The 25,768-nt window shown below is 48.5% G+C and overlaps 1 protein-coding gene across 1 annotated transcript in view; it reads right to left on the reverse strand.

Moving 5' to 3' along the window:
* The window catches only part of GLUD1 (glutamate dehydrogenase 1), a 202,317-nt gene that overhangs the window by 30,436 nt on the left and 146,113 nt on the right, over window positions 1-25,768 (reverse strand). The window contains exon 10 of the mRNA XM_078643307.1: window positions 17,810-17,933. Within this exon, the coding sequence (XP_078499433.1) occupies window positions 17,810-17,933 (124 nt within the window). The remainder of the gene's footprint in view (window positions 1-17,809; window positions 17,934-25,768) is intronic.

The following is a 25,768-nucleotide window of genomic DNA, read 5'->3' on the forward strand; positions in this document are numbered from 1 at the left end:
GTAAGTTTCTCATCCATCAAACACATGGACAAACACCCACTCACTCTCTCCCGCCCTCGCCCGCCCTCCGCTCAGGAGTACACTTCGTATGGCAGCATGGTGTTACTTTTGTACGCATCGTTTAATCAACATGACGGAGATTCTCAAACTGTTTTTGTTCCTCTTATAGGAAACAGTAGTTTATTAAATTACTGGTTGAATTGTTACACACAAAGAGTTATACAAAATTCCAACCTCATCAGGGTATTCCGTTTGACATTAACTTCCCACCAGGATGAGTTTGTTTGCAGCGAGAAACTATATAACATCCTTGCAGATATATTCCTGAATCAGACCGCATGACCCCGTGTAGTAATTGTATACCCCTTCAATCTCCGGCAGCACAACACCCACTAAAATGTACTGCATGGCTAAACATTTATAAGGTCCCAAAGGCAAGACCTATTGGCTATGCCAATGCTTGTTAATATAGGTATAAATAACGCCGAGCAGTGTTCAGCGAAAATTATGCACACGACGAGGCTTAGATGCTCACAACACTTTCACTGCATGGTTGCTAGTTCCCTCTTAAACACAGAGCCCGTGGCGGCGATGGTTTGGACCAGAGCAGACCTTTGAAAAAAGCAAGCCTGCAGAATACCATCACCAGCATTACCTTTGAGTGAAACGCGCGCAGGCGATCAATGGAATGAAAGCTGCATGGAATAACAGGAGATGCAAGCGGAACTGCTTCCTGACATGACCATCTTATGCAATCAGAGCATTGCCACAAAAAAATTGGATAAATCATACTTGTAGCAGTTATATACGGAGGACTCCGGGCTCATGCTCAGGCTCATCTCCTTTAACGGCACAGGAGAGCACAGGGCAAATCTCAAGGTCAAATAAATGACCTTAATACTCGCGGTCAAGCACGCAGTCTAATAGTGCAGCATTCGACGTCCAAGAGATAGAAGTCAGTACAAAAGTTCACCCAATTAAAGCATGAATGCCTCAAGTAAATGTTTTGAAAACATGGTAAATACTGTCCTTCAAACCTTTTCAAGGAAAAATAAACAGAAGTGACTTGACTGAGCTCGGGAATTTCGGCAGCTTAATTGTCCACACAAAAGATCACAAGGACAGACCACCCAAATGGGAAACGTACTACTCCTTAACGAAACTATTATTCACAAAAAGTACATCCACCAAAGAATTGTCACAGCGGGAATCCTGCAACTAATATCAACCAGAGAATTAGATGCGATAGCGAAAATAGGAAGGAAAATGCTACTTACCACTATGCATCTGTTCTTGGCATGTAGGGCTGCAGAGCCACACACTATTGCATAAATCGCCATCTGGAGGTGGGCCCGGATGATTACACTTGGTTGTCTTAGAAGAGTCGGTCTGTTGGTTGGATGATGACTCCTGTAGATCGTAGTGCGCATGGGCAGCGACTCCATCGTCCGATTGTTTTTCGCCATTGGGGAATTGATGGAGTTGTAGGAGTACATAAAAGGATGTCTATGACTTGTGTATCTCATTCAGATATTACTGGAACATATATAGGTAGCCGGGGAGGCGGGTGAGCGTGTGTGGCTCTGCAGCCCTACATGCCAAGAACAGATGCATACGGGTAAGTAGCATTTTTCGTTCGAGGCATATAGGCTGCAGACCACACACTATTGCATTGATTGCATAGCAGTTTTTCTCCCTTAGCGGCGACCACCAGTATCTGTTGCAGTAGTTTGAAATAATGTATGGAATACAGCCTGGCCCACACTAGCTTGTTGTTTTGCCTGCACAGCTACACAGTAGTGTTTTGTAAATGTGCGCGGTGTAGACCTTGTAGCTGCTTTACAGATATCATCTAGGGGTATATTTCCTAGGAATCCATAGATGCCCCAAATTTACGGGTGGAATGAGCTTTGGGGGGAATGGATAAAGTGAGTTTTGCTTTTTGATAACAAATTTGAATGCACTTAACAATTCAACTTGCAATCCCAGATTTTGAAATGGGATTACCTTTATGTGGAGGAGAAAAGGACACAAACAATTGTTTGGTTTTACGAAATTGTGTTGTCCTATCAGTGTAGTAGAGGCGTGATCTTTTTACATCTAATGAATGTAGAGCTCTTTCCGCAACCGTTTGTGGTGGAGAAAAGAATACTGGCAACTCAATAGATTGGTTGAGGTGGAAAAGCGAAATGACGTTTGGAAAGAATTTCGGGTTTAAGAACAACTTTGTTGTGATGGAGTTGTATGAATGGTTCTTGAATTGTTAATGCCTGGATCTCACTTACTCTTCCGAGTGAGGTAATGGCAACTAAAAAAGCAACTTTCCATGTAAGGAACTGTAATTCACACTTGTGCAATGGTTCAAATGGAGGACCCACAAGTCTAGTGAGAACAATATTTAAATTCCATACCGGGGAGGGTGGTATCCTGGGAGGAATTATTCTTTTGAGTCCTTCCATAAACGCGTTGATGGCAAGCACTCTAAATAATGACAAATGTTGTCCGTTTTGAAGGTAGGCTGCTATAGCAGCAAGATGTAACCTGATTGAGTACGCTAAATTACATCTTTGCAGATGTAGCAGGTAGCATATGATGCTTTGGATGGAAACTTCTAATGGGTCAATGTTTTTATTTGTGCAATACACAACAAACCTTTTCCACTTGGCTGCATAGCATGCTCAAGTGGTGGGGCGTCGCTTCTTTAATGACATTCATGCAATCACGCGGAAGATTGAGGTATCCAAATTCTAAGACCTCAGGAGCCAAATCGCTAGATTGAGCTGCATTGGGTCTGGATGCATGATCTCTCCATTGTTCTGTGTAAGTAGATGTGGAGAGAGTTTTCATTTTTGATGTGGTACTACCGAGAGCTCTAGTAGTGTGGTGTACCACGGTTGTCCTGCCCACGTTGGTGCTATGAGAATCAATGTGAGGGAATGTTGCTGTAGCTTGCGTACCACTAACGGAATTAGTGGGAGAGGGGGAAAAGCGTACGCAAATTTGTTTGACCAACTCCTCTATACCGCATTGCCTTTGGACAATGGATGTGGGTATCGGGCGGCGAAGCTTGGGCATTTGGAGTTGCGGTGTGTGGCGAACAGATCCATCTCTGGTTGGTCCCACTTGTGAAAGAAAGGTTGAAGAACTTGAGGATGAAGTTTCCACTCGTGTATCGGTTGTCTTTGATGACTTAACAGATCCGCAACTTGATTGTGAACTCCTGTAGATGTTCTGCTAACAAAGATTTTCTGAGGAATGGCCCACCTCCATATGCTGTGCACCAGCCGGGAGAGCTGTAAGGAGTGTGTTCCTCCCTGTTTTTGGATGTAATGCATGGAGATGCAACCTCTTGTTTTAGGAGTGGGAGATGCTCCTGTGACATTGGGTGGTATTGTTGGAGGAGTGGAAGTGAGATCCAGGCAATAACCTTGACTGAACTATTTGTCTTACCCACCTGTCTGTGGTGATGGAGTTCCAGACAGGTAGGAACTGTTGTAATCTCCCACCGACAGGAGTGGGGGGGGGAGGGGGGATTGAAGGGAAGTCACTGTTTGGGAGTACAGGCATTGCGGTTGCTGTTGCCTGTGCCCTTATTGTTGTTACCTCTATATCCTCCTCTGTAATACCCTCTAATGGGCGAGGTTTGGGTGGCGCTTTATAAGAGGAGGTGTCAGTTTGAAAACCATTAGAGGTGCCCCTGTAAGAGGAGCGACGAAAGGACGCTCAATTGGTCTGCGTTTGTAAGGCTCCCATGGATTTGGCCGTATCAGTATCTTTTTTCATTTTCTCTAGTGCATTATCAACCGTTGGACCAAAGAGATGTTGCTGGCCAAAGGGTTGATTTAAGATACTGGCCTGTACTTCTGGCTTGAACCCAGAGATGCGTAACCAGGCATGTCTACGCAACAGTACTCCTGTATTTTTTGCTCTGGAGGCTGTGGCGGCAGCATCTAATGCACAGCGGATTGAGGTATTGGTAATAACTTTGCCTTCTTGTATTAAGTCAGAAGCCCTGGCTTTATATTGTTCTGGTAAGTGCTGCATTAGTGTTTCTAGCTCATCATAATGAGCTCGATCATATCTTGCTAACAAAGCTTGAGTGTTAGCAATTTTCCAGACATTGACTGCTTGGGAGATGGTGCATTTTCTTGAAGCATCTAAAAGCTTGGACTCCTTATCAGGGGGTGGAGCATCGCCTGTTGTCTGCGAGTTCGCTCTTTTTGTCGCATTTGAAACTACTAATGAGTCCAATGGCAGCTGACCTTTGATGTATGCTGGTCAGATGGGGGCGCTTAATACTTTGTTCTAGTCTGGGGTTAATTACCCTGGCTCTGACGGGGATTTTGAATAACTCAGGTGCAGGTTTTACCACTCCATTAAGTATTGGTAATGTGGTTGTGGTTTTATGTGACAACAGTAGTGTATCCATAAGGAAGTCGTCTTCCACTGGATCTGTATGTAAGTGTACTTCATGAAAAGTGGCTGCTCTATGAATGAGCTGTGTAAACCCAATAGTGTCATCTGGGGGAGATTGTCTAGAAGGGTATGCGTCATCTTGTGCCAGATCTGGTGCATTATAATCTTCCCAGGGATCATCTGATGACACAGATGACACAGACAATATTCCTGGGCCATCTAGGTGTTGCTCACGTTCTACCCCATGTGAATAATTGTCTTCATCTTCATCATCTTGTGGTATAGGGCTATGTGTGATGGATGGTGAGTGTGCAGGAGAAATATCGATTGGTATCTCTAGCAATGGTGAAGGAATTCTTATGGGGGAAGTTTGAGCATGCTTTTTAAGAGGAACTGGAGGTGGGTTGGGAAGAGTCCATTTTCCTCTTTTCAGGTACTGTAATTACATGTCCAGTCTTTGGATTAATACGAAGAGTCTTTTGTTTTGGATCTGGGTAGAAAAGCTCTTCTGCAGAAATATCCTTTTTCGGTGCCAATTTATCTTGTTTGGGACCGAAATGCTTAGAAGGTTTTACAGTGTCTATTGTCTTTGGAGCGGATCTTTGCTTCGGTTCCGAAGACTTGATGTCCTGTTTCTTTTCCGGATCGGAGCTTTTTGGATTTGGAATTACTGGTCCCGAAGCACGTTTGGAATCGTCGACCTTCGGAGCCGAAGTGTGTTTCAGTGCCGAAGCGGTCTTCGGGTCAACTCTTTTCAGAACCGGAGTGGTCTTCGGTTTGATAGACTTGGGAACCTCTTTCGGTGCCGAGCTGGTTTTCGTCTCAACCGGTTTCGGTACCGAGGGCTGCTTCGGTGCCGGAGTTCGTTTTGGTTTGAGGACCTTCTGCTTGGTCGGGACCGACAGACTCGAGCCAGGGTCGACTGGAGGCTTTTTTGGATTCTTCGTTGCAGAGCCAGAAGGCGGGGTGTCAGAAGGTTTGGGTCAGTGTGCACCTGGACCCGGAGGTGGAGGTGGAACCGAAGCATGTCCTGGTATGGGAGGGGCGGTGAACAGGGTCGACGCTTGTACTCACGACCTGTTGGCCAGCTGGAAGAAGATAGTAGTCTTCTGATTGTTTCCGAAGCAGAGGATTCAGCTTCCGGAGCAGAGGAACAATGTTGTCCTGCTGTTCTTCGGACTATCTTGATCGGAGCCTCGTCTATGATGAAGAAGACTGCGCCATGACTCTTCAAGCTCCACGGTCTCTGATGGTTTTCTTGGAGTGGAACGAAGCGCAGGCCTCACAATCTCGACTCCCGTGCTCCGGGGACAAGCACAGATTGCAAACCTCATGAAGATCAGTGTGAGGAAATTTGTGTCAACACAGAGCACTTCTTGAAGGGTGTTCTTTCCATGAGCCAAATGCCCAACGGCTGATGAATTGTCTGTGCGATCCATTGTGCAATAGTCTTTTTGGTTACTGCTTTCCCCATGAAACTGTTGGCGAATGACACAAAGAACTGTTTTGTTTTCCTGTGTCCCTTCGTTCTCTCAATGTAGTGCATGACTGCCCTTCTGGCGTCCAGGGTGTGCAGAGCACGCTCTGCGCTAGTGGTTGGTTTTTGGAAAAAACTTGGTATCTGTATAGACTGGTTCATGTGGAATTGGGACACCACCTTCGGCATGAAGTGTGGGTCAGTTCTCATCACAACTCTACCATTGTGTATTTGTATGTAGGGTTCTTGTAGCGTTAGTGCCTGAAGTTCACTTACTCTGCGTATGTTATTGGAACCAGGAAAGCCGTTTTCATAGTTAGCATCTTTAGGGAGGCCTTGTGAAGTGGTTCAAAGGGCTCTTTCATGAGTTCCGTTAGGACTATGTTCAAGTTCCATGCAGGTGGCGACACCCGCTTTGGTGGTGCGATCCTCTTCGCTCCTTCCAGGAATCTTTTCTCCACCTGTGATGTGAAGAAACTCCTGCACATTTCTCCTCTTGTGTAGGCGACTATCGCTGCCAAATGAACTCTCAGCGATGCCTCGAACCTAAGGTTCTTCTCCAGCAGGTGCGTGAGGTACTTTAGCACTGTGGAGTCCTTCATTTTATTGTGAAGTTTTTCTTTTCTGCACCACATTGTGAATCTTTTCCACTTCGCAACATAGCACTTCCGAGTGCTGGGTTTTCGTGCCTCCCGAAGAACCCTCAGGGTGCTTTCTGGCAGTTTCAAATGTGCAAACTATGTCCTCAGGAGCCATGCCAACAGGCTCAGGCTCTCTGGCTCTGGGTGCAGCACCTCTCCATTCTGCATGGAGAGCCCTCTCATCGTCGAAGCCCCCACTGAAGCGGTCGCTCCCCGACACGCCTTCCTGCAGCCTGGTATCCTTGCGCTCAGCACTTTTAATAACCGAGCCTATCTGTGCATTGTGTGGCTTTATTCTCTTCCTGTAGCGCCTAGCATCGTAGCGCCTGATCTTTGTACTAAATAACCGATTTGCCAGACATTGCTGTATTACAGTATTAGTTTAGTGTGCATCTTCTATTTTAAAGCGCTCGCACTGCCTGCATTTGTGTCGGATTGTGCCCTGATAATAGCGCTATCCCGTACCCCTCTTTCGCTTTCCATTTACAACAGCCATCTTGTTGTTGTGATCCCTGCCCAGTGGCTCCTCCCCGCTCCCGCCTCCCAGCTGACCTCCCTCGCCCCTCCCCTTCCACTATCCACATATGACAGATGTCTCTGCGCGCAGCGTTCACGCGCAGCGGACGCGCCCTATGCGCGCCAAAGGTGCGCCAAAGGTAAGCCCGTCTACGCCCGTCCGCGCCCAGTGCCAGACCCCCTGGTCCCCACAAAATCCTCTCCTCCTTCATCACGTATGACGCCGCCACCCTCCTAGCCCTCAACCCAGGACGCACACCTCTTTGCTACGAGGCTGCCCCGGGAAGTACCCACGGTCCCTTCGCTTGCCACTCCTGCAAATTTACCAGCATCAAGACCCATACCACATCCACTAACCCCAAACACTGCTCCGACTCTAACCACCTGAAGTGCATCCTGCTGAACACCCGCTCGGTCCACAGACACGCCACCGAACTCTGGGATCTACTCTATACCACATCACCGGACGTCGCCTTCCTTACTGAAACATGGATGAACGCCTCATCATCACCAGACATCGCCATAGCCATCCCGGACAATTACAAGATCATCCGAAAAGATTGCACCATCCAAACAGGTGGAGGCATCGCCATCGTCCATAAGAACACCATCAAAATCACGACCAGCTCCGACGATATCCTTCCAACCGCCGAACACTTACACTTCCAGATCCACACCGACCCCAGGACCACACTCAGAGGTACCCTCATCTACAGGCCCCCAGGAACCCGTAAACAATTCAGTGAAGACATCTGACTTCATCAACCCACAGGCCCTCGCCTCCGAAAACTACATCCTACTAGGAGACCTCAACTTCCACCTGGAAAAGAAAAACGACTGCAACACCACCACCCTTCTGGACAACCTGGCCAATCTCGGCCTTAAACAACTTGTTGACACCCCCACTCATATTGCCGGACACACGCTCGACCCAATCTTCACCTCCAGCAAACATCTCCTTCGACCGCACCACAGCTCTCCATTGGACGGACCACAGTTGTGTTCACTTCAGCTACAAAACCACCTCGAACCATAACCCCCCCACAACCTATTCCCCGAAGAAAATGGAACAAAGTCACCACCGATCAACTCCTCACATCGCTCAACCGAAACCCACCCGCCCTCTCATCGGACCCAAACCAAGCCGCCATCGAATTCAAACAATGGATCACACACAGCGCCAACGAATTAGCACCATTGAAAAACCATCACACCAAACAAGGCAGCAAAAAGGCCCCCTGGTTCAACGATGACCTTAAGAAATCCAAGAAGTTATGCCGCACTCTCGAGAAATCATGGAGAAAAAACCCAACCACCGACAACATGACCACTCTCAAGACAGCCACCCGCAAACACCACCAGCTGATCCGATCCACCAAGAAATCAGCATTCAAGACTCTACAACAACGCCCACAACAGCAAGGAACTATTCAACATCGTCAAAGAATTCACCAACCCCACCGCAGCCTCAAACGACATCACTCCCTCCCAAGACCTTTGCGACTCATCCTCCTTCTTCTACAACAAAATTGCAGACATACATAACAGCTTCGAAAACCGCTCCAACAAACAATCCTCTCCACCCCCCTCAGAACCCAAACGGCCCTCTACCAACCTCAGCGCCTGGAACCCAATCACCACTGAAGACACCACCCGCCTTATGAACTCCATCCACTCTGGCTCACCAACCGACCCGTGCCCCCACCACATCTTCAACAAAGCAGACTCCTGGGAGGAGCCTAGCTCGCGTCCGTGATGGTCGCCCTTTAGCTTGGCTCCCGCAGCCCTCCATCCTGACTGCCTATCCTGTCTTTTATCCTGCCCCGGGACGGCACACTTTTGGGGAATTGGAAACATTACGGCTTGTTTGTACTTACCATCTGACCCCGGGGTCTCGACGTGCAGTGGCTCCGGAGTTCTGGCTTCCGAGAGATCGGGGCCTCTGCGAGACTTGGACCGGGACCTGGCCGGTGGGATCCGACGGCTCTCGGCCCCGGCCGAGAGCGAGAACCAGTGTTGGGAGCCGATGTGCGAAGATACCGGCGATCCTGACCCGGACCTGCCCTGGTGGTCGCGTGGCCGACGTGGGTGAGAAGCCCCGGGACCTGATTCTGAGAGGGGGTCCCCCCCGCCGCTGCTTTGTCCGGCGGCCCTGGTCCTCGGGGCCCGGACTCCGCTTGTTTGGGGCACCGGTGCTGGTGCGGGCGGAGACCCGTTTTGGGCGGACATCCTTTTGGCATCGAAGCCGCCCTTGCTGGGACCCCCGGCGCTTGTAAAGTCCTACATTTGAGAACTGTTATTTCCGGGGGTCCTCGTGGGCGGCGATTGGGCTGATTCACGAAATGGCGGCCGGCCCTCTGGAACGAGAGTCACCCTGTGGCGGCGGGCCCGAGTTGCCTGATTGTGTGGGGATCGGATCTGGTGGGCGTGAGCCGACAGTCAGAGATGTCCTGGAAGCTCTCAGATCCCTGCACGCTTCCCTCGCCCTGGGCGTCTCGGTGGGTCCGCCACGATCCGCCGCCATTTTGGGCAGCCGTTTCTTCTTGTCGCCCTCTTGTTTCGATGCCTCCATTGCCTCACCCCCCTCGATTGACCTGAGTGTCTCCACCACTGATCGAAGATCGTGTAGTGTGCTGGTGACTTTGGGGCGCCCTGCTTTTCAAGGTTCGGACCCCGGGGACTCGGATGCTGTACAGCGACTCTGTTCGACATTGTTGCCTGGAATGGAGGACGGACTTCCTCCTGCGCCTGCTTCGATGACTTTGCCTGTGTTTAAAATTGGGACCACCTCGCCCGCTTTAGTGGCGCAACTGAACTCCTGTTTCTCGTGGCTCGTGCTTCGATTGTTGATGCATCGATACTTTCAATTTGGACTACTGCTCACTTGTCGATCTATCTACCCCCCAAGTAACTATGCTAGTCATCATTCCACTCGATTATATGCGGACTTCATATTTAGTATGTGGTTGTACATTTCCATGTGGTGGGTGGGGTTTGTCGCTCGGAAGGGCTGGGGGTGAAATGTACGACTTCTGCTTGATTCCCGGTATGCGATTTCGTTGCACAATTGTCTCTGATCGTAGAGGGGTGGGGGTCCCCTTCTCCTAATATTTTGTGGCATGTGATGGGGTGTCGTCCTGGTCCGTTTTTGATTGTACTTGTCGGGTTGGGCGGAGGGCTGTGGCCTACCGTTTGTATTATAGTTATTCTGCTCCTCCCTCCTGTTTTCTTTCTCCGCCTTTGTGGCCTTTTTGTCTTGTTTTTCTTTCTTTCTTCTTGCTATATTTCGGGTTCTGGTTTAGGGCGACAGGCACGCTGTTTGAAGGGTAGGCCGTAGCCTTCTACAGGGGTGCAGGGTGGGACGGGTGGGTTGGGTTCTGTTTTTTGTTTGTCTTCTGGTTCTATGGCCCTTTTGTATCTCTTTTTCGTGAGGCCGCGTCTGTCCCGACCTCCGATGGTGTGTTTCGGGTGGGGGTATGGCATCGTTACTCCTCCTGCTACGTTTCGGCTGTCCTTCCTTCCGATTGCCATGCCCCACTTGGACCGCTAATCCTTTTGTCTCCTGTCCTCTCACCACGGGGAGCCGTGTCGGCGTGTCTTTTACCTTCTTTTTTTCTTATTTCCTTATCCCCTTTTATTGTTTGGTTTTTCTTCCCTCCATTTTCCTTTCCCTTCCTCTTCCCCCCCCTACCTAGTCCCCCCTTCCCTTTTTCCTTCCTGCGTCCCAGGAGATACTGTGACGGGCGGGTTTTCATGCATTGTCTTCCAATCCCTCTGTTCTGGCTTGGTGGTGTCCAGGGTGGTGGGCGTGTTACGAGGATAATGCTCAGGGGCTGACTGTATCTCACATATCCTGATTTTTTGACTGCGTTGTGTTGTCCCCCTGATATTTTGCCCCATGCCCCCTTCTTACTGTTGTGGTTGATTATGGGATGTCGGATGCCTCCGTATTGCGAGTGTGCCTGTCATATGTCCTCTCCCCTTATTGTAAAATTAAGCCTTATTTACTCCTGTGTTTGGCCCTTTAGTTTCTGTATTTTTTCTCCCCTATTACGATTGTACGGCCTCTGCTTTGTATTGATTGAATATGTACTATTTGCCTGATGACTCCTGACTGTTTTATACACAGCGGCCGGCCGGCTTGGTTGTGGGCCTCGATTTGTCTTCTTTTGATATCAATAAAGGTTTTAAAAAAAAAAACAAAAAAAACAAAAAAAACCAAAGCAGACTCCATCATCGCACATCTTCAACAAAGCAGACTCCATCATCGCACCCCTTCTCCGTGATGTCATCAACTGCTCCATCTCTGCTACCTTCCCAAAAAATTGGAAACATGCCGAAGTCAGCGCCCTCCTGAAGAAACCCACAGCAGACCCCTCTGAACTGAACTACCGCCCCATATCCCTCCTCCCATTCCCGGCCAAAGTCATTGAGAAAGCCGTCAATAACCAACTCGCCGCCTTCCTAGAATCCAACAACTCCCTCGATCCCTCTCAGTCCGGCTTCCGAGCCAAACACAGCACCGAAACAGCCCTCATCGCAGCAACAGACGACATCCGTACCCTACTGGACAACGGAGAAACAGTGGCCCTCATTCTACTCGACCTCTCCGCCGCCTTCGACACTGTCTGTCACAACACCCTCATACAACGCCTCAGCAACATCGGCATTAAAGGAAAAGCCTTGGACTGGATCATCTCATTCCTAGCTGGAAGAACTCAGAGTCAGTCTTCCCCCATTCAAATCTGAGGACACTGAAGTCATCTGCGGTGTACCACAAGGATCATCACTCAGTCCCACCCTCTTCAACGTTTACATGAGCCCACTCGCTTCCATCGCGCGTCATCACAACCTTAACATCATCTCCTACGCTGACGACACCCAGCTGATCCTTTCCCTCACCAAAGACCCCAACACCGCCAAAACCAATCTTCATGAAGGCATGAAAGAAGTAGCCGTATGGATGAAAAACAGCCGCCTTAAACTTAACTCAGACAAAACGGAAGTGCTCATCCTGGGATCATCCCCCTCTGCCTGGGACGACTCTTGGTGGCCTGCGGACCTGGGCTCAGCACCCACTCCCACAGAACATGCACGCAACCTTGGCTTCATCCTTGACTCCTCACTCTCGATGTCCAAACAAGTCAACGTCGTCTCATCCTCCTGCTTCAACGTACTTCGTATGCTCAAAAAGATCTATTGGATCCCCACCGAAACAAGAAAGACTGTCACCCACGCACTGGTTACGAGCCGACTAGACTACGGAAACACCCTCTACGCCGGAATTACAGCCAAATTACTGAAAAAACTCCAACGCATCCAAAACGCATCTGTGCGACTCATTCTGGACATCCCTCGCCAAGACCACATCACCGGCCACCTAAAAGACCTCCACTGGCTTCCCGTCAACAAGAGAATAACTTTCCGTCTCCTCACCCATGCTCACAAGGCCCTCTACAAACTAGGGCCCGAATGCCTCAACACTCGACTTTCCTTCTACACACCCACCCGTCAACTAAGATCCTCCAATCAAGGCCTCGCCGCAGTTCCGCGTATCCAAAGAACCACCATGGGAGGTAGATCCTTCTCCTACTTGGCGGCCAAGACCTGGAACTCACTACCCACTCACCTCACACAGAATCACATCTCATTCAGAAAAGAACTTAAGACCTGGCTTTTTGATAAATAATGAACCCGTCCCCAAGCGCCTTGAGACCCTCTGGGTGAGTAGTGAGCTATACAAATTCCTGAACTTGAACTTTTGCCGAATCTGTGGGGTGCACACTCTGTCATCTCCATGATCTGCGAGTACCAGGTCTGTCCGGCCCACTGCAGCGCGACCAGTATCCGGGTCATGTTGCTCGCTCTGCATTTGCTCAGCACTCTGTGCATCAGTGGTATCGGGGGGGAAAAGCGTAAGCAAATGTCCTGGACCAATCTATCCATAGGGCATTCCCCAGGGATCCCTCCTCAGGCTGTCTGGATGCGAAGTTTTGGCATTTTGCATTCTGGCGTGTGGCAAACAGGTCCACTGATGGCATTCCCCATCTGTCGAACAGCCACCTTGTCTCTTGAGCATTGAGCTCCCACTCGTGGGATGCCGAAGTCTGTCTGCTGAGCCAGTCTGCTTGTATGTTGGCCTTCCCTGGTAGGTGTATGGCTAGCAGGTCTATCTTGAGTGGGATGGCCCATCTTCATATCTCTTGCGCTAGCGTCGAAAGCATTGTTGACTGTTTCCCACCCTGCTTGTTGATGTAGAACATCGCTTTGGTGTTGTCTGTTGTAGCAATACCTTGTGCTTGTACAGCCTTGTTTGGAAAGCTTTCAGTGCAAGGAAGATTGTCTTCAATTCCAGGTAATTGATGTGCTTGGTCGCATCTGCTGGTGTCCACAGTCCTCTCACTTAGAGTTCCTCCATGTGAGCGCCCCATCCCTTCAGGGATGAGTCTGTGGTGATGGTGATGGTCACTGTTGGTGGTGGGGGCGTTAGAGGCTTTCCCTTTGTTATGTTCTCCATGTTCCACCATGTCATTTCCTTCTGCACTGAGTGCGTTATAACCACTAGATCCTCCCAACTGCCTGTAGCTTGTGACCATTGCTCCTGTAGCCATTCTTGAATGGGTCTCATGTGGAGTCGTACATTTGGTACTAGGTGGATGCATGATGCCATCATGCCCATGATCTTGCTCGCAGTCCTCACTGTCCGAGCTTGCCCCTTCTGGTAGAGGCGAGTTTCTTTCACCAGCGCTCTCGCCCTCTTCTCGCTGGGGACCACCTTGCCCTGTAAGGTGTTGATCTGTGCTCCCAGGAAGATCTTCACTTGTTCCGGCTCCATTGATGATTTCTTCCAATGGATGGAGAACCCCAGGTTTATGAGCGTGGTCGTCACTGTTTGTGCGTCCCGCTTGCATTTCTGGTATGAGTTTGCTTTCACTAGCCAGTCGTCCAGGTAAGGGTATACGTGTATTCCTTGCCTTCGTAGGTGCGCTGCGACTGCTGCGAGGCACTTTGTGAAGACCATTGGTGCTGACTTTAGTCCAAAGGCTAGTGTTATGAACTGGTAGTGGTTTTCTCCGATGGTGAACCTGAGCATATGCTTGTGCTTTCTGTTCATTGGGATGTGCAGGTAGGCGTCTGAGGTCTATCGTGACCATGAAATCCCCGATTTGCAACTGTGGGAGCACCTCTTGTAGGGAGGTCATTTTGAACTTTTGTGTTCTTATGAATTTGTTCAGGAACCTTAGGTCCAGAATGGGTCTCATTGTTCCGTCTACTTTTGGTACCAGGAAGTACGTTGAATATACCCCCTTGTTTCTTTCCCTGAAGGGGACCGGTTCTATGGCCTGCTTCTGCAGGAGCTCCTTTGCTTCTTCCTGAAGGCGCTCTAGCTGTTTGTTTGCTAGTGGTCTTTTTGGTTTTCTGCTTGTTGGCATCCCCTCCAACTCTATGCAGTATCCAAATTGGATGATGTTGAGAATCCACTTGTCTGATGTTATTTCTCTCCATTCTTGAAGGTAAAATCGTAATCTTCCTCCCACTGGTGTCATGTGGTCGTAGGTGTCTAGTTTTTGTAACACCTGATCCCCTCCGTACGTGTTGCCCCCTGGGATCTTTCCTGTGGGCGGGCACACAGGGTTTTGCGAAGTCACAGAGGCGGGCTGCTGACCTCTTTTATTCTGTCCACGTCCATTTCCTCTCCCTCGAAAGGACTGGCCTCTTGGCTGGTATTGCCAGGACTGCTTATGCTGTACCTGCTGTGCTTGTGAGTCTGTCTGGTGAGTTTGTTGGAAAACCTGGTGTGATGTACCCGGCTGGTTTCCACCTCTGCCTCCGGGCCTCCGTGACGGGGCACCCCTTTTGCTACCTCTGAACTGCAATGCACCCATGGATCTCGCAGTTTCGTTATCCTTTTTCAGTTGACTGAGCTACTCATCAACTGTTGTTCCAAACAGTGTTTCGCCGTTGAACGGTGTGTTCAGGATGCTGTGTTGCACTTCTGGTTTAAAGCCTGAAACCCTGAGCCAGGCGTGTCTCCTCTCCGTGATGCCCATCATCATGAGCCTGCTGGAGGTGTCTGCCCTATCCAGGGCCGTCTTGAGGCAAGAATTGGCCGCGTTCTTCCCCTCCTCCACCAGTCTTTCGGCCTTTTGCTTGGCCTCCTGGGGCAGGTCTTTCACCAACTGACCCAGTTCCTCCATGATCTGGTGCATGTGCCTGTTGATCAGGGCGTTGGAATTTGCCATGCGCCATTGTGTTGCGGCATTCCGTTCAATCCTTCTGTCCACCAGGTCCATCCTCTTGCTCTCCTTATCTGGGGGCGGCCCAGAAGTAGTGGGCACGTTAGCCCTCTTTCTTGCTGTGGCTGTGATGATGGAGTCTGCTGAGACCGTGCCCTGAATGTAGGGTGGGTCTTTTGAGGAATGTTTGTATTTTTTCTCCGTTCTGGGAGTGACCGCCTTGCATGTTACGGGCTCCTTGAATGCTACCCTTCCCTGGGCAAAGACTGTCTAGCATGGGCAGGTACTGGCTCTTTGTTTGAGTGGGGAGCAATGTCTCTAGAAGGAAGTCCGCTTTCTGCTGCTCTTCGTCGAGCTTGAGCCTGAATGCTGCTGCGGCAGTTTTTATCACCGAGTTGTAGGCTCCGATGTCGTCCGGCAGCGAGGGCCTCGAGGGATATGAGTCGACCGCCTCCTCTGGGCTTAGGGTGTCGACCTCCAGATAATCCACCTCCAATGAGTCGGAGGGAGCCGACCCAGCATCCGTCCTGTTGTCCTCTACCTCCTCATAGTCGTAACTATAGTAGGGACTCTTAGTTTTCCTGGTCGTCGATCTCCTTGACGTCCGGTGCCTGTTCATAGGCGTCATAGTCTTCCTCCGACAACCTCCACCACCTGTGGCTTTGTCTTGTGGGGAATCGTGAAGGCCTTCATCTTGGCGTCGACTTCCTTCTTTCGCTGCAAGATATTTTCCATTTCGGCCTCGAGGCACCTTTTCTTTTTCTCCATCTCGGCTGCGTGTTCCGCGTCGGATGGTTCGGCCGCCCTTTACAGTGGTTGGCTCGGCGCCGAGCTGGTCTTCAGCGCCGAAGTTTGACGTCGAACCGTGTTTCGGCGTTGGTGCTTTAGGGTCCTTCTCCCTAGACGTCGATCGATCCTTTTCGGGTACGATTTTCGACGGCTTTTGCTGTTCAACAGCTCTCGGCGCCGGGGACTCTTTCTCAGAGGATCCGCTGGGCCTGGGTGTAGCCGCGGGCGCCGAAGATTTTGGTGCCGGCGCTTTCGAGGCCTTGCCCTCGTTCTTTCGAGACTCAGGGTCTCTCGTGCTCTTAGGGGCCGTAGAGTCTCCTACCTTATCAGAAGTCTTGGTGTAATCGGTCTCTACGACCGTGTAGCTGACGTCTTCGGCGGCAGCGTTGTCCTCTTCCTCGGAAGACATCCCCAGCTCGTAAAGGGATGGAGTCGGGGATTTTCCCTGCAGGGTGGCGTGCGCTACCCTCTGCCTCTCACACACGAAGGGTCTTCGGGTTGAAGGCGGAGCAGGCGTTGCAGTACTTGCTTTCGTGATCTACCGGTAGGCAAAGGTTGCAAACCGGGTGCTGGTCCTTCTGCGCGTACTTGTGGCGGCAGTTACGGCAGAACTTGAACGGCGTGTTGTCCATCTGAGCGCTCAGGGGCCCCCTGGTCGTGCGTTCGTCGACGGGCGTCAAAGTTCTCGAAGATTTCTCCCTCTTCTTCGATGGCCCTTGGTTGATGAAGTCTCCTGGAGTCTTCTGAGATGTTTTCCTTCCAATTTCTGTATTCTTCTTTCTCCAAAAATGTCTGGAGCCCAACGGGAACGATCCAGACCCGACCGCGGAAAAAAAGAATCTGAAGATGGCGCCCAAGAGTGGGAGCTTCCGCAGGAAGCATGCCGACGTCACCGGAAATACACCCAAGGAGGTGTGACGCCGACGCCCACCTGGGCTACAAAAAAAAAAACCAAAGAAAAAACTACGATTCCGGACCCAACCACAACACCGCGGAATAATGCAAAGCATAGTGAATCCAGAAAGATTCCTGGAAAAGGTTTTAACATTCTTCACTGACAAGAGATTTTTGTTTCACTTTGCACTCTGCCCCTCACTCACCAAGACATCTGGTGCCCTCTAGTTAAAACCTCAGCTCCTCTTCGGAAAAAAAAAAGTTATAGCCCAAATGTGAGGGAACCCCATGATGAAGCATGTCACCTTAGGATGAGTGAAGGTTCTCGTCCTTAATAAAAGATCTTTCCTGTTTTCGATATCACATCTAATTCTCTGTTTGATATTAGTAACAGGATTCCCCCTGTGACAATTCTTTGGAATACGTACTTTTTGTGAGTAATAATGTCGGCAGCTTAGCCACTGACACAAAGCCGCCACCAAGTCTAAAGCACTAAATTATTACCCTCAAGATAAACGGAAGACTGGGAACACCTTCCCCGGATACGAGATAAGGTTTAATTCCCTAACCTGATAGGTGCAATGTTCCATCTTTTCATAACCGAGGACGATCACCTGAAGACTTCAAAATGTCTCATATGTCAAGAAACAAGTTTCTCAACCTGCAGGGTGTAGAATGAGTACATGCTTGGAGGCATAACTGAAACACAGCGCTTAAATGAATGTTTCAGATTTTCAAACATGCGCTATATTTTTTCTGAACATGATTACCATGTGACAGTAAGCTTGGTATTCAAGGACATGCAACATGTAGAGTGAAGCCTGCTAGACTGTACTTACTGAGCAAGTGGTAGTTTGAATCCCTTTCGTATTTGAAAGTCAGACGGCCATAGCTGACATGGTTTAAGTTTTTCAACCACTCAAAGTAAGACACTGTTACACCACCAGCATTCAAGTAAAGATCCTAAGAGATGGAAAAAGGAAAAACAGGCATTATTATGTAAGCAGTCATTATGCCTATCTAACTGAACAATATTAACAGTTGCCTTCCCATTATAAGCAGACCAAAGTACAGACTTCAGGGTATTGTACTGGCAATACCCTGAAGCAAAATGGTTAAGTCCCATTGCAAACCGACATCTCTTCAAGTTTATGCTAACTTTTCAGGGCAACAGACCAGTCAGGGCTAATCTAGAGGCCCTGGAAATTGGAACTGGAGGACTTTCCCCATCAACGTTATTCCAGTCACCAGCTAATTAAATAATCATTGGCTTATCTTGATTAGAGCATTATTTGGGAAGTAATATCGCGAAACAGTAAGGATCAGAAAAAAAACGAGTTGCAGTTGTTCCGCCGTTGTTCCCCCACTATAGTGCAAACTTGCAACTCAGAAAAAAGTGCAGTGTGGGACAGTAGATAGGTGGAAGTGTAGCCTTGAGGATTTCTCGCTTACACATTTATGATTATTACTTGTTTTGCTCTATTGAGGAAGTACCCTTAACAGCATGCTTGTTGGACCGAGTGCGGTAGTTGCCTCTCTGCGCCAGACCCAAGTAGCGGTCTTTGCCCCCACAATCCTGGTCTGTGGGGCAATTGCAAGGAGGGTTATTTCTTGTCTTCTTTTAGAGGGTGTGCACCTTAAAGCCAAGGGCTTAGTGACCGTACCTCTGCCATTTCCGGCCTATCGCTCTCCTTACGGTAAATGGTGGCGGTAACATGCATCATGCGGTAGGCCAGACTATATGATAAAACTGCAACACACCCCAGGCACAAGGTGCGCCGAGAGATGGGTGTGAGTCACAAGCGTCCAGTGTGTTTACTAAGGGGGAAATTCTAAGATGTGTGTTCTGCAAACACAATCCACAGTTAACTATATGTTAGTTTATAACACGTATTGGTCACGTGTAACGCGGCACATGATCTCTAATTGCATTAATCGGACTCAAAATGCGTCTTTATTTGCGACATGATACACAACAGATAACATTCGTGTTGGAGTAAATGAGCTTGAATAAAGTAACACATGCAACAGACGTGTGATAAGGAAAATGCTACTTACCAGTATGCATCTGTTCTTGGCATGTAGAGCTGCAGATCACTACACTTTTGCATTAGATCACCACCTGGTGTTGGGCTCGGATGATTGCATGTTGTTGTCGTCTTGGAAGAAGTCTTTTGTAGTCACGAGATAGGTGACTCCTCCCTTGGACGATAGTGCACATGGGCATTGACTCCATCCTTAGATTGTTTTTCGCCATGATGGGAAATGGAGTTAGTAGAAGTAAAGAAAAAAGGATGTCCATGTGTGTGCATCTAAGTAAGATAAAACTGGAACAGATACAAGTCCCGGGGAGGCAGGAGGGCGTGTAGTGATCTGCAGCTCTACATGCCAAGAACAGATGCATACTGGTAAGTAGCATTTTCCGTTCGAGGCATATGAGCTGCAGATACTACACTTTTGCATCGATTGTGCAGCAGTGTCTCCCCTAGCGGTGGTCGCCTGTTTCGGTTGCAGTACTTTGAAAGAGTTTTAAGGACAGCTTGGCCTACTTCAGCTTGCTGCTTGGCTTGCACATCAACACAGTAGTGTTTAGTGAAGGTGTGTGTTGTAGACCATGTTGCTGTCTTGCATATGTCTTCTAGGGGGATGTTCCCTAAGAAAGCCATAGAGGCTCCTAGCTTGCGTGTGAAATGCACTCTAGGAGGAACTGTTAATGTAAGTTTTGCTTTTTTGATATCATATTTGTATACATTTTACAATCCACCTTGCAATTCCCCCCTTAGAGATGGGATTGCCTTTATGTGGTGGAGAGAAAGACACAAACAGTTTTGTCTTTCGAAAAGATTTAGTCCTGTCTATATAGTAGAGAAGAGCTCTTTTAACATCTAGTGTGTGAAGAGCTCTTTCTGCTACAGAGTCAGGGTTTTGGAAAAACACAGGTACCTCTACAGATTGGTTTAAATGAAAAGGACTAATGACTTTTGGAAGGAATTTAGGATTAGTTCTTAGAACCACCTTGTTACGATGTAGTTGTAAAAATGGTTCTTGTATTGTGAAAGCTTGTATCTCACTTACTCTTCTAAGAGAGGTAATAGCAACAAGGAAAGCTGTTTTTCATGTGAGGAATTGCTGTTCACATTTGTGTAAAGGCTCAAAAGGGGGACCCATGAGTCTTGTAAGAACGTTTAGGTTCCATACTGGAGAAGGTGGTAACCTGGGTGGAATGATTCTTTTTAATCCTTCCATAAATGCTTTAATAGCAGGTACTCTAAAAAGAGAAAGAAGTTGTCTGTTTTGTAAATATGCTGCAATTGCTGCAAGGTGCAGGCGTATGGATGAATATGCCAAGTTACATCCTTGTAAATGTAAAAGGTAGCAAATGATATTTTGGATATAAGCATCCAGGGGATCAATTTGGTTATTGTTGCAATAAATGGCAAATCTCTTCCATTTAGCAGCATAACAAGCTCTGGTAGTAGGTCTCCTGGCTTCTCCAATGATGTTCATACAGTCTGGTGGTAGGTTAAGATAACCAAACTCTAAGACTTCAGGAGCCAGATTCAGTTGATTTGGGTCTGGATGTCTGATGTCTCCATGGTTCTGCCTTAGAATGGGAAGGTGTCAGTTGTAATTTTTGGTGTGGAACTAGAGAGAGTTCTAGCAGTGTGGTGAACTACGGTTGGCGTGCCCATGTGGGTGCTACCAAGACAAATTTTAGGAACTGTTGTCTGAGCTTGCGTACTACCAATGGTATTAGTGGTAGTGGCGGAAAAGCGTACACAAGTCTGCCTGACCAATTCATCCAGATCGCACTGCCCTTGGACAGCTGGTGTGGAAACCTGGCGTGTGGCGAACAGATCTATGACTGGATGACCCCACTGGTGAAAAATGGTTGGAGAACTTGCGGATGTAGTTCCCATTCGTGAATTTGTTGGGTCTGCCGACTCAACAGATCTGCTGATTGTGAACCCCTGGAAGGTGCTCTGCTAGCAGATATATATTTTATGGAATGGCCCATCTCCAAATGTTCTGTGCAAGCTGGGACAGTTGTAGAGTGTGTCCCCCCCGCTTTTGTATATAATACATAGCTGTCATGTTGTCCATCCGGATTAATACAGCTTTGTTTTGTACTTGGAATGTTTTGAGTGCTAAGAATATTGCTAGCAGCTCTAGATGGTTGATATGGAACAATTTCTGTTGAATGTTCCATTGTCCTCTAGTTGTATGATGTAGGAGATGGGCTCCCCATCCTGAGAGAGATGAGTCTGCTGTGAGCACTATTTGTGGAACAAGTTCGAGGAACGGCCGTCCACTTGTCAAGTTTTTGGTGTTCCACCACTGTAGAGAGCGATGTGTGCGGCTGTCTACCAACACCAGGTCTGTTAGTTGTCCATTAGCCTGGTTCCAATGTTGTACTAGACATTCCTGTAACGGACGCATCTGCAGTCTTGCATATGGTACTATGAAGATGCAAGATGCAATCATGCCTATTAGTCTCATGAACAATCTGGCTTGGAGAGAGTGTTGATGTTGGAAGCTTGTGATTAAGGCCTGAATGCTCTGTATCCTTGCTGGACTGGGATACGCTAGAGCTGTGGTCGTGTTTATTGTAGCCCCTAGATACTGATGAGTATGAGAGGGTTGCAGGTGCGACTTGGTGTAGTTTATTGTAAACCCCAAGTCGTGCAATGTTTAAATTGTCGGATGTGTGTGTTGAACACACTGATTGAATGGCTTGGCTTTTATGAGCCAATCGTCTAGATAAGGGAAGACATGTATTGGTTGTCTCCCGAGATGTGCTGCTACTACTGCTAGGCACTTTGTGAATACTCTTGGTGCTGTTGTAACTCCGAATGGATGCACTTTGAACTGATAATGTTGTCCTTCTAGTACAAACCTTAGATACTTCCTGTGAGCAGGATGTATCGGAATGTGGAAGTAGGCGTCCTTTAAATCTAGGGTTGTAAGGAAATCGCCTTGTTGCAGCAGTGGAAGCACTTGTTGTAAAGTGATCATATGAAAATGATCTGATTGCATGTAATGATTGAGGGGCCTGAGGGCGAGAATTGGCCTTAGTGTCCCGTCCTTCTTGGGTATTAGAAAATACAGCGAGTAAACTCCTGTTCCTTGATACTGTAAAGGAACTATTTCTATTGCGTCCTTTTGAAGCAGTGACAGGACTTCTTGTTTGAGCAGAGTAAGATGTTCTGCAGACATTGGACGCTGCTTGGGTGGTATGTATGGAGGGAGAGGAAAGTCACTGTTTTGTGGTGGAAGAGGTTTGATTCCTTTGTTATTGCTTCCTCTATATCCTCCTCTAAAATAACCTTTGTTAGAGGATGTCTGTGTTAGATTTAAAGGATGTTGTGTTGTCTGCTCCAGTCTGCTTGGAGCCTCCCTTAGAAGGAGCGACAAATGGAACTTCTAGCTTGTGTGGAATGTAAAGCTCCCTTAGACTTGGCAGTCTCTGTATCCTTCATCGTTTGAGTTTGCCCTTTTCCTAGCATTTGATACAACTAGTGAATCTAATGGTAGTTGTCCTTTAATGTAGGCTGGATCGTCAGGTGCAGGTCTATTTTTTCTCAATTCTAGGGTTTAGGATCCTAGTACGTACAGGGTCTTTAAATACCTCTGGAGCATGTTTGACGATCCTTTGATGACCCCTTTAATCATAGGAAGAATTTGAACAGACCGTTGCGATTCTTCAAATGTGTCTAATAGAAAATCCTCCTCCGCCTCAGAGTGCATAGTGACCCCATGGTAAATGGCAGCTCTGTTCAATAGGTGTCCAAAACCAAGGTTCTCTTCGGGGGGGAGAAGGTTTTGATGGGTATGACTGTGGGTCAGGAATATCAGGTACATCCCTTGGGTTTGGGTACTCCCAGTCTGGATCATCTAAAGGGTATGGGAAAGGCTCATCTGGGTCTCTCGCTCTCCCTAGGCCATACTCATCGTTTTGAGGCGGGTGTGAAGAAAGAGTAGGAGAATGTGGAGGAGAAATCTGTGGTGATATGTTAAGAGGAACAGGAGAAGGAAGTATAGGAGAAGAAGGGTGCATAGGAGATGTGGCAGAGTCCTTCTTTTTGGCAGGTACTACAGGTGTGGGTGTTGTATCTGCCTTCCTCTTCTTGTGTGGTATAGTGGATACAGCACCTGTTTTTGGGTCAATGTAGATCTTTTGCAGAGGATCTGATTGGAAAAGTTCTTCTCCTTGTGAAAGCTTTGTCGGTGCCGATTTTTTCGGTTCCGGACGAGGTTGCTGCTTGTCTTTAGCCTTCGGAGGGGTTACATTGTCCTTTGGCGTAGTTTTTGGTGTTGTAGGCTGTTTCGAGGGCTTGGGCGCATCAGAATCAGGCCTTGTCGTTTTCAGTACCGAAGACCATGTCTTTGGAGTGGAAGCTGGTCTCGTCGGCGTCGGACGCTGGCTTCGCACCTTTGTCTTTTGAAGTCGACGGTCTTGGATCCAAGACTTCTTTCGGTTTCGGTGCCGAGGGAGCTGGTGGGATCGGCACGTGCTGCTTGCTCAGTAAAAAGCTACAGGAAGGCTTAACTGGTTTCTTCGGAGCCGGGCTCGATGGCGGGGCTTTCTAAGTGTTTTTTTGGTCGCGACTGGGCCCCGGAGGCGGAGTGTTGACCTTTGCCTTCGATCTGGGTGCTGTGTGTGGTGCAGGGGCAGTAGTACTCACGCGCTGACACGATGGTATGGAGTCATCTGAGTAGTTTGCCTCTGATACGATTTGGAGATCATCGGAATCTTCTTCGGGAGCGAGTGGAACCTCGAAGATGACTACCGGTTCCGGAGCGGATCTCCGCAGGTCGCGTCGACGGGCCCTCCGATCTTGGATGGTTTTCTTGGATCAAAAGGACGCGCAGGCTGTACAGCTGGATTCGTCATGATCTGGCGATAAGCACAGGTTGCAGACCTTGTGGTGGTCACTGTGTGGAAACTTTGCTCCACACTTGGGGCATTTCTTAAATGGCGTCCTTTCCATGAGGTGTAGGCCTCAAGGCGTGGATAGGCCCAACGGCCCGCATCGACAACCGGAAATGCGCTGATGGAGTCGAAACGATGTCAGTCGATATCGAAGTTAGTTAAGTAAAGTTTTTATGATTTTTTGCGCTTCACAGTACTTTAAAAGTAGGATGACGAGGCGGTGCGGAAAAAGTTCATCCGAACCCAGTGGGGAAAAAAACAATCTAAGGATGGAGTCGATGCCCATGCGCACTATCGTCCAAGGGAGGAGTCACCTATCTCGTGACTACAAAAGACTTCTTCCAAGACGACAACATGCAATCATCCGAGCGCAACACCAGGTGGCGATCTAATGCAAAAGTATAGTACCTGCAGCTCATATGCCTCGAACATTAAGTTGTTAAATGTGTTAAGTCGGTGTGGAGGTTGTATACAATACCTACACGTAATGCATGCCCTACAATAATATTGCGTTTAAAGTAACTGTTTTAGCCGAGTCTGAAACAATGCACAGGGTGCTGAATTATCTTTTTTTTGTTTAACAATGCCCCGTGACAATCACATTTGGTGTTAAAATTAATGTTTTGTCTGGAATGTTTGGTACAGTTAGTGCCGTGCTCCATCCAAGACGATAGCTGAAAATAAAAGTAGCCTTTGTGGAAAATACCCAGAACCAGCGAAGATACATAGGTGTCTGACAGAAAATGGACCCTCTGGGAACTTTCCCACACCCCCCGAACAAACCTGAAAGGGAAGGGGGGGTGAGTGGGGGAGTGGAGAGGGTGAAGTTCTCATCGACGCTGTCCGTAAACACACGCACCCGGCAGGTGGAAAGAATACAGGGGTCAATGACTTCCGAACGAACATCTCACAGAGCCCTCATCATGCAAATAAGCAGCCTTGGGAGAATGCTTGGATTGTAAATCAGACTGCCTTTTAGCCCGGATGTTACTCACTTCTTCCTTCTCTTCTGGTTTTTTGGAGGCAGACTTTATACTGTGGATCTGTGTGCCTCAGCATATTTACACGTGCCAGTCATCTGTGAAAGTGGCTGTTTGTTAGTGCTTGCTCCCAGTGGCCTATTGAATGCTGGGTATAATGGATGCCTGAGCTTCGGTATTCTCAGCTACACTTGTCCCCCCCCTCTCCAGAGCGGCAGTGTTACGGCACCGGTTTCAGATTTCTTCCCACAGCCCCTGTGCACCTCGGACACAGATTTTCCAGAGGAGCGCGGAGGCGGCTGGCTTGTGATGCTTTCAGTTCGGCTGGGATTGTTTTCCCCCCTTGGAGCAAATGTGGGCCTCTCTAACTTGTGAGGGTAGATTGTGCGACAGGTTCGTGCTTGGTGTCTCCCTGCGGAGGGGCGCCCGGGCACACTTAACCCTGCACTCTGCTGTCACTGTCGACGCCGATTAGCTGGAGGTCACCGATGGCACGGTCTGCTAAATGACCAGCATCGAAAAAGCGAAATAATGATCTTGGAACACGCACTGCCTCGCCACAAGCGATAAAAAAATGGCTCGCCATGACGAGAGTTCTCTTTTAGCCCGTCCTTTTCAGACTGGGCGCCCCGATATCCTGCTGGGGTAAAAGGTTCCTTTTCTTCTTTATGGGGCCATCTGGACCCATAAATAAGATAAGAAACCTTTAACACCAGCAGTAAGTCAAGGAACCTAATCTGAAAAGGACGGGGCTTAAAAAGAAAGAAGAACGTCACTAGGACCTCTTCTCCAATGGCTGGCCACCGTTTAGGAGGCCAGCCAATGGAGAAGAGGGGCGGGGCTTAACCTCGCTAGTGATATTCTAGATCTCATTAAATCTCGCC

The sequence above is a fragment of the Lissotriton helveticus genome, chromosome 5_1 (genome assembly GCF_964261635.1).
Source record: "Lissotriton helveticus chromosome 5_1, aLisHel1.1, whole genome shotgun sequence".
Taxonomy (NCBI): Eukaryota; Metazoa; Chordata; class Amphibia; order Caudata; family Salamandridae; genus Lissotriton; species Lissotriton helveticus.